The sequence below is a fragment of the Miscanthus floridulus genome, chromosome 8 (assembly GCF_019320115.1).
Source record: "Miscanthus floridulus cultivar M001 chromosome 8, ASM1932011v1, whole genome shotgun sequence".
NCBI lineage: Eukaryota > Viridiplantae > Streptophyta > Magnoliopsida > Poales > Poaceae > Miscanthus > Miscanthus floridulus.
In genome coordinates, this window is record NC_089587.1 from 102739030 (window position 1) to 102753122 (window position 14093).

Genomic DNA, 14093 nt, shown 5'->3' on the forward strand with positions numbered 1-14093 from the left:
GCACGTTGGGCAGCAGGCACGGCGACGCCGAGTGTCGGCACGGTGATCGTGCCTAGACACTGCAACCGTGTCATGCATGCTTTTTAAAGCTACCCAAAAATCCAAATCGATGACCTAGTAGCTAAACTAACTATTTAACGCTCGAGATGGGATGTCAACCTACTAAAACAAACCCTAAAACCATGCTGCTACTTAAATTGATTCTCCTATAAAAATTCCCAAACTTCGCTTCGTCGATCCATTTTCCAACTTAAAAAATGACTAAGTTTTTATTCGGATTCGCGTCAACTTCGATTTCCAAGCTATTGAGTAAGCTATCTAGCAAATCCAGTTCTCGACCGCAAGTATTTCATCGCCACCTACGAAGTTTATACTATAAACTTTATTAAAGTGCTGGGTATGCGTTCTATAGTATTTTCGTTCAATAAAAATTCGTCTAGAACCCTAAGTGACACAACGCGACATGAAATATAACATTCGTTTCGCGTTTCCGATGAACATTTCAAGTTACGTATATTGCTTTACATACTATATTACACACATTTACACATAAGTATGATGCTCATGCAGTGTTTTAGCAAAAGACTGTACAGTGTAACACCAAGGGTGTTACACCTTTTCCACCAGACCTCTGCGGCCTTCTCCACTGGAGTGGCGAGCTCCATGCCATCGGTAAAATCCATGCGCCGACGAGTCTCTATTTGCAAGCAGCAAGGAGATGTTATGATGAAAGAGCATGTTGCAAGCTTATGTTTCAAGTGTTTTATACGTTTTATAGGTATGTTGCAAGTGTTTCATATGGATATTGCAAAAGTAAAATCGGGATGTTGCATATGTTGAAATGGTCGTACACATATGTTGCAAGCTTTTGTTCCCCATGTTTTATCTGTTTTTTCAGACGTATGTTGCAAGTGCGTTTATTTGGATGTTGCATATGTTTCACACATATGTTATAAGTGTTTTATCTGGATGTTGCGTATATTTTACAATTGTTTCAAGTGCTTTTTCAGGTGTTTTTGCAAGTGTTTCAGGTGCATGTTTCAAGTGTTTCATCTGTCTTCAGACGTATGTTGCAAGTGTTGTATCTGGATGTTTCAAAAATAGATCAGATGTTGCATCTTACTCCTCACCTTCTGCTGCTTTGCCTCGGTGTCTCCGCCTCCTCCTAGTGTCGGCTGGGCATCCGAACCAGAGGCACAGGCGGGCACTGCCCGCTCCCCCTCTTCTCGATGCAGTGACGTTCGGGGCGGTGCGGGCCTCGTGTGAGGCGTGCGAAATGAGTGCAGGCGCCAGAGTCCGGACACGCCGCCAATAGATATAGGCTAGAGAGAGAGAGAGAGAGAGAGATTCTATGGGCGCTGCCTCTATCTAGGTGGAATTTAATCTGACTTTGCTATACTAGCTAACATGATTCCAGCGAGCCATTCGGTTCGTCCGAAAGCTCTATTTGTCAAGTCAGACGAACGTGTGGGGGGGGGGGGGGGGGGGGGGGGGGGGGGGTGAGGGAGAGAGAAAGAGTTGCATTTGACTTTCCGTACGTAGGAAAAACAGCAGGAGGTTTGAGCTTATACATATTCACACTCATCTTTATAAACATCTCCGAGAAATTGAGCTGAAAATCTTAAGATTCTAACAAATATATAAGGTTATATTACTTGTCTATCGGCACTTAACTAGCCGAAATGCGTGAGCACCTATACTGAGTTGCTAAATAAGTTCTATCATCTAGATATGTTGATTGCTTGAGATCTTCACTTTAGTCTAGCTCAAGTTCATCTTTATATCCTACGGGCTAATGTACCTTATATACTAGCACCCGTTGTTAGTCCATATTATTATTGTTGATAATTAACTATCAAAATCACTAAACCCTTGCCCGGGTTCATATTACTTACAATGTCCACCAGCAAAGTACATGTTTTTATTAATGGTACGAGGTACGTGACAAATTTTTAGATTAGCGTTATATACCAGTAAATAATACCACACAAGAACGCCTAAACAAAATTTGGTAAAAAAAAATGTTCTAGAGAGAAGAGTGTGGCACGTGCACAAAATGCAAAGTCCAACTCAACGCAAGAAGCTCGTAAAACCTTCCAAGCCGTAGTCGAACCATCTTAAAACCTGGAGACCTCAAACCCAAAACGGCCACACCATCGCTTGCTGCCTTGCTCTCCTACACGCCCACACCGGAGAATAAGCAAAGACCCAACCCAACTCGATCAACGCCGGCGCGTCATGGGCACGCTAGTCGGCCACGCCGCACCGGGCGTGGGCTTCATCGTCGTCGGCCTATGGCACCTCTACAACCACATCAGGCTCTTCCTGCTGCGTCCCGGCTCCTACGTCGCGCCCGTCTGGTTCCCCGTGCGCGGCGCGCGCCACCTGGAGCTCATTCTCGTCATCGCCGGCGCCGTTGCGTCCATCCTCATGGAGCTCATCGTCGGCCCAGCGAGGCACCAGCCGTTCGACGACGACGGCACGGTGCCCTCGGACCACCTCCACAACTTCGAGCACGCGTCCATCTCGCTCGCGCTGCTCGTCTACGCCGCGTCCGCCATCCTCCTCGACCGCGCCGGCCGGGCGGCGCCGTGCCGGGACGCGGTGTCCCAGCTTGCCGCCGCCGCGGGGTTCGCGCAGGAGCTGATGCTATTCCACCTCCACTCGGCGGACCACGTGGGCGTGGAGGGCCAGTACCACCTCCTCCTGCAGGGCGTCGTCGCCGTCACGCTCGCCACGACGGTCCTCGGCGTCGCGGCGCCCCGGAGCTTCGCGGTGAGCCTGGTGCGGTCAGCGAGCCTGGTGCTCCAGGGCGTCTGGTTCGTGGCCATGGGTGTCATGCTGTGGACGCCCGCGCTCCTGCCCAAGGGATGCGTCCTGAGCCACGAGGACGGGCACGACGTCGCGCGGTGCCGCGACGAAGGCGGCGCGCTCGCCCGCGCCAAATCGCTCGTCAACCTGCAGTTCAGCTGGTACCTGTCCGCCACCGTCGTGCTCGTGGTCGCGCTCTACCTCCGGATGTGCAGCCTCTACAAGGAGGAGCCGCGGTACGTGCCGCTGGTTAGGGGAAACGACCATGGAGAAGATGGTGATGATGGTGACGGCGAAGAAAACGTCGTCGAGGCAGCGAAAGGCGGCTCAGGGCGTGTGCTCGGCGAAGCGAGGCCGATGGAGATATCACGGCCATAAGAGGGCATAAAGGAAAATGATTTTCAGCGTGGGAACGTTTGTGTAAAATGTAATTTTGTGCGCAAATAGACTTGGAGGTAAATTGTAGCTTAGGGCGTGGTTCTTTGTTTGGTCATCAGTCCTCACTGTATGCATACTGATAAGGTTTGAATTACCATATGCTGTGATTGGAGGAGAGTTTGTACTTAGAAAACAGGAGTAATAGTCTAATAGCTATTGCAAATTTGGTCTTGTTCATGTCAGCTGCTTATATCTTGACTAGAATTTTGATTTGATCTTTGGCTGTCCCTCATTTACGATCTTGTTGATGATGAACTCTGGCAATGCAAAATTTCTTAATGCTTATCTTTACATATGGCCTCTGGTTTCTGAATTGTCTTGAGAACATTATTATACTACTTGCTGAACGGAAAGGTGCCACACTGGAAACTTTTCATGACTCAGAAACAGAAAATGCAATCATATGGTTACAATCTTTGTTTCCTGGTGCATGACACTGACAAAGAGATGGAAATCCGCTGGTCTAAAGTATGATTAATCTGCCCAAAGTAAATTCTCCTACGCCCCCTGATTGGGACGGGCACACTGGTTTCGCCCTTTTTCGCTTCATCGGTTTTTCCAGTTCTGGTATAGCAGCCGGTAGTGAGAAGGCTTAAGAGTATCGAGGTAGGCAGGTAGCACACAAATTGAAGATGATTGGCTCCAGGGGTTTTTCTTTTCATCAAGCCATCAATAGTTTGTGGATGCTGCCTTCAAAAATACTCCTTTATTAAAACATTGCATTCTTTCTGTTTTTTAATGTGTTCAGAACATTCGCAGTCTGATAGCTCAAACATTATCAGCGAACGTTTATATATCTTTTCAGTTTCTCTCTTCTTGAACTATTTTCACACATAATTTTAGTCACTACTAACCCTTTTATTTACTAACCTAGATATGCACATGATTTAAGGGTCTGATTGATTAGATGCATTAGCTTATATTCAGACTTGTGTAGTGTAATTTATCCATGTTTGATTCCCCGAAAAGACTCTTTATAGAGGCTTGCATGCCGCTTAAAGTTCAACACAACACTAGCTACTAGTATGCCAAATTTAATCATATTAGTCAATACAGATTTGCACAAATCAACGGGGCAACACAAAAAATGCAGGCTCTTCACCTCCTCCACCTGGATTAGAAATTTAGAACATGAGACTTCTAGCACATATTGGCGTGACCACGTGCAACATAATATAAGGAACCAAACATAATCTTACCAACTATAGTTTGTTTGTGCGAATAACCAAACAAAAGACATCGCATACACTTATGCTAGCTTAGATATACTCCATCACAAAATAATCGACTATCTTGTTTTCTAAGGAGTCAACCATTTTAATATTTGACCAAATATATAAAAAAGATACTATATTTATTATAACTATCGTTAGATTGATCGCTAAATATACGTTCATAATAAACTTGTTTAGAGATATAAATATTAATATTATTTTCTATGTACCTAGTTATTTTTTAAATAAAAAGTCACTCCTCAGGAAGCGGATGAGAAGCAAAATTCGTGGTTATTTTAGGACAGAGAGTACCGTATAAAATCCAATACAAATTAAGACTAATGCAAATAAACAATCTCTCAAAGCTTCTGTTCTTTGATGCACGGAAATGACTTTACATGCGGAGAATCACTAGTGCTCATGCTTGGACTAGCCATCAGTGATTATCATGCGTCAATTCAGTGATTATCATGAAGCCATCAGTCCAGTTTTGTTTTCCAAAACAGTAACTTATGGTTGATATAAAAAGGTACAATTTCTCAATTTTTTTCTCACATAAACCGTCGAGCAAATGTTAGACACAAAAAGAAAAGAAAAAAAAATAAGCCTCGAAGCCCACTGTCAGTTCTGTCACACTACACATGCAGTGCAAACAGTCCTAGCTGCCCAGGGTCATTGTTGCGCCAGCAAGGAGCAAACCTGATGACACGATGTTAGTGCCCGATGTACAGAGATGTTTCTATGATGGTAGAAGTAGCGAATGGTAAAATGTAATTGACACGTCTTCTCTCAGAGATATTGCTCATGTATCCTCGCTCGGTTTTCTTCCCACCACAACCTGGCATGCATCTCACTGAATCTCTGCCGGCTGCACAAAGAACAGACAGAAAAGAGTAAGTTCTCTAACCATATCAAAAAAAGGACAGAGGTTCTCGATTTTATAGTCAACCAATGTGTTCTTAAAAGTAATCTCATTCATACTATATATTGTTGATACAAGTTTAGTTTGCAAATTGAGTAGCAATATCTTTGCAAAAGTCCAGGCTCTCAATGAGCACATAATAATTGCAGGGAGATAATAGTTCTATTCACACACCCACTAAGGTAATCCATCCAAAAACCATGATCATAAGCAGAAAACAGCAAACCTGAATCTGACGCGACGTAGCTCTCTGATGCCACCAGGCAAAGCTCGAATAGTAATATACACACCAGACTCGTCCTCTTCTACCCATTCCCTCTCTTGGTCACTTGTGTTGCTAATAGAGGCTGAAAGTTCACCTGATCGATCGATCTCTTCAGGAGATGAGCTTGTCCTGACTGATGCATCAATAGAAGTTTCTGTCTTTGCTCCACTAATGCTTGATAACTTAGGCGTTGATGCCAGTCCAACTGAATCATAGCATTGGTGCCCAAGGTAGCGGTCTTGGCGGTAAATGTTGCCAAGATGATTGGGTTGGTGCTGAAGACAATCTGAAGACGAATATCCTATGGCTCCACTAGCTTTTAGTGGTCTGTGCAAAGTATGCACTGGCTGCCCCTTGTTAAGGGGAGCTGTAGCTGGGTTATCATCTTTGGAGCTCTGCATGAAGTGCAAGCCATGACACAGCAGGGGACAACATAAGAAGGCATGCTTCAAATAATCACATCTTGAAAGGTGATTCAAAGGGGCTCTTACCTCATTTTCAGACCTTGGAATGCTTGGCAGAGGAGCAGCTTGACTGTTGAACTTCAGAACGTTGTAAAGCTCCATGACCTTCTCGTAATTTTCAGTCCACCATCTTTGTGCTTGCCATTTGTTGAACATTTCACGGCTATTGTGCGTTAGTCCATGCATGAAGGAACACAACAGAAACTGGTAAGTTGTCATTATCATACAGAAAACACTAAGTTTTGTACTTTTGTCACCTGAAACAAGAAGCAAGCATATTGTAAAGTAAATAGCGAAGAAGAGGAAGGACCATACTGGACCAACAGAAGACAAACTTGTCCGTCTCCTTATTTTGTCCCAACATCATTAAACTTATGCAAGCTAATTCTTACTTAGTGCAGCAACATATTTTTGTTTATATTAAACCATACTGAGCAAGTGAGCAATTTTGTTTATATTGAACCATGCTAGAATGCTCATAAACAGATATACCCATCCATTCCTACAAATTATATGAACTACAAAAAGAACTAAATTACTAGCCAACTTGCTCTCCCAGCTACGAATTAGAATCTCCTGTTGGCAAAAAGCTAAAGATTGTTCTCTCTACCAGTGTTCAGCTTTGCACAAACTATCAATGGATGATTGGTGGGCATTTCATTTAGAATATGATTGGCTGAGTTCTGCTGAGCTAATCCACACATGTGACAAGAATGATTGTTCTTACAGTTCATGTTTATAGACAAAGCACCAACACTCAGAAAATCTCATGATTTGTTTTTTAGACCACGAAAATAAGCTACAAGTGAACCATATTAGCGTTCCAAATTCAGTTCATCTTCCCATATAGAATAACAATCTTTTATTACGCCCTCATCCCATGTAACATTACTGGTGGTAGGTAATCAAAGAAGCGTACCACGAGGAACTTCTCTCATAACATTCTTAATACAGAAATACATTCCAATCTAAAAAAAAAATTACTTAACCATTTCAAAAGTTCAGAACATTGTAATAAATTTCACAAGTATCTTTTTTCCTTGACAGTGTATGAGTCAAGTTTCTAGGAGTCATTTACAAGATCTACATGAAAGCCAGCACTACTTCAAATAAAATAGCCAAAGAAGTGCCACCAATCCAATTATCTAGGTTGGTTGGCTCCCCGTGTAAGCAGGGGGGGGGGGGGGGGGGGGGGGGGGACCCCATTAGAATAATGAGATACCAAAGCAAGGCTACCCTTTCTTTATTACAGAAGGACAACGAACGAACACAACCACTTGCAGTTTTTGTCCTTTAATTTTGTTCCATTAAGACTACTAGATGGTGGTCCTCTACATTTCAGACTCACTTTTTTCTTCCTGCTCTATGATGAGATTATTAGGTTAAGACAGATTGTATTAACCTAATAATCTCATCATAGAGCAGGAAGAAAAAAGCTGAGTCTGAAATGTATGGCATGGACTCATAGAAGCACGAATGTGCAAGCTTGGCTTCAGAGCTATTCTACCTGGTAGAGTTTCAAATGTAAGTGACATTTAATTGATGCTCTGATGAATAATTTAGAAGTACAAATTTATTAGCTTTCTGGCAGACAGATCCAGATATTGTCCTGTTGCAGCATGTGAGTGACTAACTAGATGCTCTTTGTAGGAATCATGCCCTTAGACCCATGTAGTTCAAATGCACAGTGTACCATTTGAAGAATGGAAATTTTGTCAGAAATCAACACATGATGCTTTGAGAAATAAGAGATTACATAACAAATTTCCGTGTGCTTTTTAGTCATCTGTTCAAGCCATATTGTACACACACGTTTATAACTGCCTGCGCTGATTAAACACTAAGCTGATGGCAAAACATCTTAAATGTCCCTTTTCTTGGTGGCTGGGACAAGTAGAATATTTTTTTATTTGGAATAAAAAGTACACAAATAACTTATGTCTAAAAAAGAGAGATATTGGAATTGCAGAAGGACTGCAGCTCATGCACAGAAGTTGCAGGTGTTGATTTAGAAATCTATTGTGCATTGTTCAAAAAATTCCTTCTAATTCGAACTCATGTAATCATATGAGTACCCAAAGCGATGTCTTTTATGCTTGTTCAGAACAGTGATGAATCAGTGTTTCTATTTGACTCTTCGAATGGTAGATATGTCTTTATCCCTTCCTTCTCCATTTTATTCTTAGTGTACAATCTCCTTTTCTTTTCCTCTTTCAAATTCTGAACTTCTCATGAAAGCAAAGGTGGAAAAGATCAAAAGGAACAAAACAACAAAGGCGAAAAGCAAGATAAAGCATATACTTGTCTCGTTTACCTAAAAATATGAAACCAATACTCAATCGAAGGATCATTGGAACTCCAAATTTAGCTAACAAGATCAAAGTTTAAATTTTTCCAGGATTAGACGCTTCAATTTTTTCCGGACCAATAACTTTCTTACTCATTTTGCTTCCTCTGTTACCACATGGAAACTTATGAAATAATCCTAGAGCTCAAGAACAATCATTCAGGAACAGAAGGAACAAACCAAATGAATTGTACAAGTTTCCTTAAATAACAAACCAGTATGCACAAAATTCGGCATCGCAGAGATGCAAACCTATGTTTTCCGGTTGCTTGGGCAATGGACAAGGTGATGCCCACAGCATCCAACGAAAGTAAACTAAAAATCTAAACCAAATTTATTGAATTTTAAGCACTAATATCTGTTGCAAGTATCAACCAAGTTGTTCTACCAATGAGCAAATGTTTGGCACAAATGAGAGCAAGATCTCACCTGAATCGGATGCGCTTCAGACCATTGCCGCCCCGCGGCAGCGAGAGGAAGGTGATGAGCACCCCGGGCTCTACCTGGGCGACCCACTCCTTCGCCTCATCCTCCTCGCTGCTGCCAGCCGCCGTTTTCTCTTCATCGTCCCCGTCCTCATCGCCGGCGAGGAAGTCGGTGCGCGCGCTGACCGACGGCGTGATGTCACCGCTGGACATCGCGCCCCCCGTGCGCAACCACGGCGTCGATGCTGCGGAGCTGCCGGCGCGCTGGTACGAATAGTGGAAGCGGTCAGACCCGGACTCCGCGTACGCGCCGTGGTAGTACGGTTGCTGCGGCCGCGACGCCGCCGAGGAGGACGAGCCGGCGCACGGCTTGCAGTGCCGGTACGCGCCTGATGCCTTCAGCGCCATGTCCTTGATCTGAAACCCACGAAAATCTCCCATCATCCATCAATCGTAGTGCCCAGCTCGCACTTCACACCGTCCAAACAAATTTTGTACCAAACATTTCAAAAAACATTGAGATTTTGGAGAAAATGAACCATTCCAACGCCTCAAAACCCTCAAAGCAGGCCGAATTGGTACCAGTTTGCGCTTCTCCCAGGCCAAGGCAAGGTACATTTGATCAGATACACACATAAAAAAAAACAAATTTTCCACTCAGTCTAAACCAACAACAATTGGAACCCTGGTCCATTTCATGATCAGAAAATCACAAAGGCACCGAGAACAACCACTGGATTTCAATTATCGCCACCAAAGGCCCAAAGGGGGAACATTTCAAGAACTCAAGCACGGCGACCAACCTGAGCGGTGAGCGACTTGACGGCGTGCCTCGTGCCGGGCGTCGTCGCCGATTCACCGCCGCCTCCGGCGATGGCGTGGTCTTCGTGGTCGTCCTCCTCCTCCGGCGGCTCGCGCAGCGGCGGCGCGCCGCCCGGGAGGTGCTTGGAGCACGCGATGCACGTGAGCATCGCGTCTCGCGGACCTGACGCAAGCGCGCGCCCCTCGGATCCCGCGACGAAGAGGGGGGGGATGGGGGCGGAGAGAGGACGGGAGGGCGCGGCGCAGGTTTATAACATAACGGGGAACTCGCGCCTCTGCGATAGGAGTCGAGCTCTCGAGCGGAGGACGTTAATGGCGGATTAGGATCCGGCGTTAGAAGACAGAGTCGCGGTGTGGGGGTTATTTTTACTCTCACCTTTTCCCGGGGTTCAGTTGCGCCTACTGTTTGTTCACTGAGATAGTGAGATGATCAAACTCAATCAAATCGGAGGATTTTTGCAGTTTCACATTCGTTTCTATATAAAGAAACTGAACTGCACAGATCTCTTTTCCTGTTCTCCGTATGGGACGGTGGACACGTTTTGTGACATTGGGACGGTGGACACGTTTTGTGATATACGCCGCCTCTGTGGCACGTATTTTCGGCCCAAGGGCCTTTCAGCTTTGACAACAGCACTGAGCTGAAAACCTCAGAGGGCGTACCTTTGCTCTATGTGGGTATGTTTAATGATGCGGAAAAAAAAATACTAAATCTCTTCACCAGCTAGCGGCACATGTAGTGTCTAAAATCCCCAAACATTGGCGCTTTGCTACCGTGCTAAGAATTACTGGTAGGTTAAGCATGAATCTAGCGATGCGGCACACCATGTATATATTTAATAAAACCGCAAATCTTCTCTACAAGTTAAGGGTATGGCTCACAGCCATAGCACGCTGAATGGCGGCGCGCCGTATCTATGTTTAGTTATTGCCACGTCTTGGACGTGCTAAAAGTGTTAACCATTCGCTGTGTAATTCTACGCCAATTTTGACCAAACGTACGACGCTTGTTTTGTTCGCTGCACTTGTGGCGCGCTAAGACTCGTGGCAGAATGACATGCTGCAGGAGCCAAATAGGCCCTAAGTCACAGCACTCATAGTTGGCCAACTCACCTGGTCACTAGGCTTGTTCAACCAGGGGTTACAGCGGTGTCAACTGGTTTCGTAAACTAGAAATTGAAGTCACAACACTCATAGCGTTTCAGCGGGGTTACAGTGGGCGATCTAAGTGGTCTTGCCAACCTTAGATCATCCCCAAGCGTGCCTCCCTAACAGGTCTTCCCGGGAGGCGTCCGTGGGTTTCTGTGCGTTCTCTACAAAAACTAGCTAGGCTTGGTTCAGAAGCTGGCTAGGTCATGTTTCGCAGCACTGCCAGCTATCACCGTGTTTGCACGGCACATGTGAGCTAGCACTCATCTGCTAACAGAATCAGGACAACATCATCTTTCCCTCAAACTTCGATCAACTCCTAGAGGACCTTCGCAAGATGTTGCAGGCAAGATACGCAGCCGATCTAAAATCTGCTCTCAGCTCAATAGCTACATTGTCGATGGGCGGGGTGTTGTAACTCAATATAAAGAACTTGTCTTCTGCGAATCGTAAAGAACAACGCAAAGATTGATGACCCTCATCCTACTCATGATGGTTTTGCTAATGATCATAGAATTATCAATGATAGCAGCCTTCTAGCTATGGTAAATATGATAATAGCTCGCTTTGATAGATTAGAAGGTCAAAAGGTTGACCATATTGATGCATCTACTAGTGGATCAACCCCGGTTGCTAAACAACCTCAGAACTTGTATGCATTTGCTAGTCAAGTTAAATTGGCCCCTTCGGCGACTAAAACCGATGACTCCAATTTAGGTGAAGTTAGCACGACTTTACAAAATTGTCACATTCGTTCCAAATTCGACTTAAAGGAGATTAAGGGTTTGAGAGTTGAATTTGGGGTCCTTGTCCTTCAAGAGTTTGATCCAAAAGTTAACTTTGTGTCTATGAGGTTGTCCATTGCCGGAGAAGAGCTAACTAGAGTTGGGGCTTATTAGTGCCATGGTTGACCAAGTTCGTGATTTAGACATATAGTGAGATACATCGAGTACTCGAGTCACTGTTCTGGGAGAGGCTGGTGAGAGTTCTGGGCTACAAGGGCTTGGTCGGGACACTCCAAGGACAAAAGGAAAATATCAGGTAAGAATCATCACTGAAGTCTATGAGGTACTCCCTCTGATCTAGTTTATAAGGCATTTTGTCTATGTCAATAATCAAACTTTATAAACTTTGACTAATAATTTGGCCAACATTTTTTTAATTATTATAATACAAACTTAATACTATTTGATTTGTAATCAACTATACTATCAAATAATCTTAGTGGGAGTTTCATTTGAGTTTTATCTGCATTTAATAGGTTGCCACATAAATATTTTTGAAGATATGACAACTTTTTTAAGAAGAGAGAGAAGAAGTGGGTTTCATGGGGATGAAACTCTCTTTGCTTAGTTTCCAACTCTAGATGAGTCATGAAATTAAATGTCCATGAAACCAAAGAATAAAACTATCCATGGCCTTAGGTTGTACCTGAAACTAACTAAAAAGGTTTTTTTTGTATCCAAAGCATGTTCTTTTGGTGGCTATTATATTAAGATGGTATTTCTTTCGAGTACCCACAGTATGGTTTGCCTGGTCTCAGCTGATTTGATTTTGGCCTCATTTTCAAGTTTGCAAAACAGTTTATTGTGTGATTCATTGTTATGAGCAATTGTCTATAAGAAAATCAAGGGTTTAGTCATTGCAAGTGAGGTGAGTTTGTCGTCACTTCCAAATTTGCAGTCCAGTTTATTGAGTGATCCATTATTCTAAAACAATTGTGAGTTTAAGAAAAATCAAGGGTTTAGTGTTAGAGTAGGGATAGGAAGGAATCGTATTGAAGAAGAGCGAACACAGAGAGAGGTAGGAGAACCACGATGACCGGTTCTTAGGATATTTGTGTCTGTTGTTCCTTAGTCTGTTACAAGCCAACACAGCAACACTTTTGTCAGTGTTTTCGGACCACCGACGAGTAAATTTTTATTTGGGCGTCTAGCTCGGATGGTGTGCTCGGAGGACACAAGGGTTTATACTGATTCAAGCGGAACGTCCATACGTCCAGTTTGCTGCTGCTCGTGTTATCGGCACTTGGTTTGTAGTAGGGGTTATAAACAGGCGAGAGAGGAAAAGGATCCCAAGTCTCTGGTGAAAGGAATGAACAGGTGCTGAGAGCTCGATCGCTGCTCAGTCGTGTGCTCGTGTCGTGCTCTTGTGTTTTTATCTCGTAGTTCGGTCTTGTGCTGATATGGATCGATCCCCTTCATGGGGTGCCCTGCTTTCCCTTTTATAGGCCAAGGAAAGCACGAGTTACAGCAGAGGAAAAGGAGAAGAACGAGAAAGAGGAAGGCTTCTAGGATCGCCGGATCTTTTTCTCCTTCATGTGGGTCCCGCCGATCCTGTAGATGTCAACAGGGACGGCTCCACGTCATGGTCCTGTCCGTCACTAGCGCCATGCGCAGGCGTCATCTGCTGGTCATGGCGTTCCATCCCGTCCTAGCGGACGTTGTGGTGAACTAACACGCCTATCAGCGTTCGTACGAGGGTTAGGCAGAACAACACCAGTATGCCCGACGCTGTTCTTGATGTGAATCCTCAGGTATGGCCTATCATGGCCTCGGGTTACATTGAGTCGTGCCCATCTCTTCCCTGGTGTCAGAGTTTTGACCCAGGCCCATATGCCTAGACCTAGAGTGGTTGGCGGCGATATGGGTCCCTATTGGGCGAGACGGAGCCCGCGACCCTTGGGGGTCGGACGAGACGAAGCACGCACCCAAGGGTCGGGCGAGATGGAGCCCGTAGCCTTGGGGTCGGGCTAGATAGAGACCGTAGTCTTAGGCAAGACCCCCGCAGCCTTGGGGTCGGGCGAGACAGAAATTGCTGCCTTGGGGTTAGGCGAGACAGAGCCCATACCCGAGGGGTCAGGCGAGACATGTTAATATGTCTTGCTCTGTCTAGGGAAGTCAGTGTGGGCGCTAACTCCCTTACTTTGGGTATCCCTAATATCGATACCCGACAGTAGCCCCCGAGCCTACGGAGGAGTAGAATACTCCTTTGGAGGCTTTTCCAGACGGGAGGACTCTGAAGGCCTTGGCCTTCTTTTTGTAGCTCACGACGTGTCCCGATAGGATAGCGGTTCCCTTTCATTGTGATTGGACCCCTCAGGGGTATAGCCATGAGATTTGGTGGGTTAGAAAAGGTCTTTCCTGATTTCGACCCCTACGGAGGTCTATTGTTCTACGACCATGCGTTCGGTCTCCTTGCGAGTCCAACTTTCCTTGAGCCCTCACCCGTAGCGG

At 44.9% G+C, this 14093-nt stretch overlaps 2 protein-coding genes across 2 annotated transcripts; one reads left to right on the forward strand and one right to left on the reverse strand.

Annotated features, from left to right (window-relative positions):
* The first annotated feature begins 2238 nt into the window (after positions 1–2238).
* Positions 2239–3253, forward strand: LOC136473118 (uncharacterized). The gene has a single exon (XM_066470811.1). It carries the CDS (start codon positions 2239–2241, stop codon positions 3187–3189), a length of 951 nt encoding a protein of 316 aa, XP_066326908.1. The 3' UTR covers positions 3190–3253.
* Positions 3254–4817: 1564 nt separating this feature from the next.
* LOC136473119 (protein Brevis radix-like 1) lies at positions 4818–10021 on the reverse strand. The gene is made up of 5 exons (XM_066470812.1): positions 9690–10021; positions 8891–9303; positions 6142–6277; positions 5612–6045; positions 4818–5331 (listed from the first exon to the last, which is right to left on the reverse strand). The coding sequence occupies exons 1-5, from the start codon at positions 9855–9857 to the stop codon at positions 5253–5255; spliced, it is 1230 nt and encodes a 409-aa protein (XP_066326909.1). The 5' UTR covers positions 9858–10021; the 3' UTR covers positions 4818–5252.
* Between the last annotated feature and the right edge of the window lie 4072 nt (positions 10022–14093).

What these genes read in the sequence shown, in the direction of transcription:
- LOC136473118 (XM_066470811.1), top strand. Translation starts at nt 2,239, where the DNA reads ATGGGCACGCTAGTCGGCCACGCCGCACCGGGCGTGGGCTTCATCGTC.
- LOC136473119 (XM_066470812.1), bottom strand. Translation starts at nt 9,857, where the DNA reads ATGCTCACGTGCATCGCGTGCTCCAAGCACCTCCCGGGCGGCGCGCCG. An exon ending in CTGAAGCGCATCCGATTCAG is followed by an intron (nt 6,278 to 8,890) that starts GTGAGATCTTGC and finishes AACGCACAATAG; the next exon opens with CCGTGAAATGTTCAACAAAT. An exon ending in CTACGTCGCGTCAGATTCAG is followed by an intron (nt 5,332 to 5,611) that starts GTTTGCTGTTTT and finishes TTCTTTGTGCAG; the next exon opens with CCGGCAGAGATTCAGTGAGA.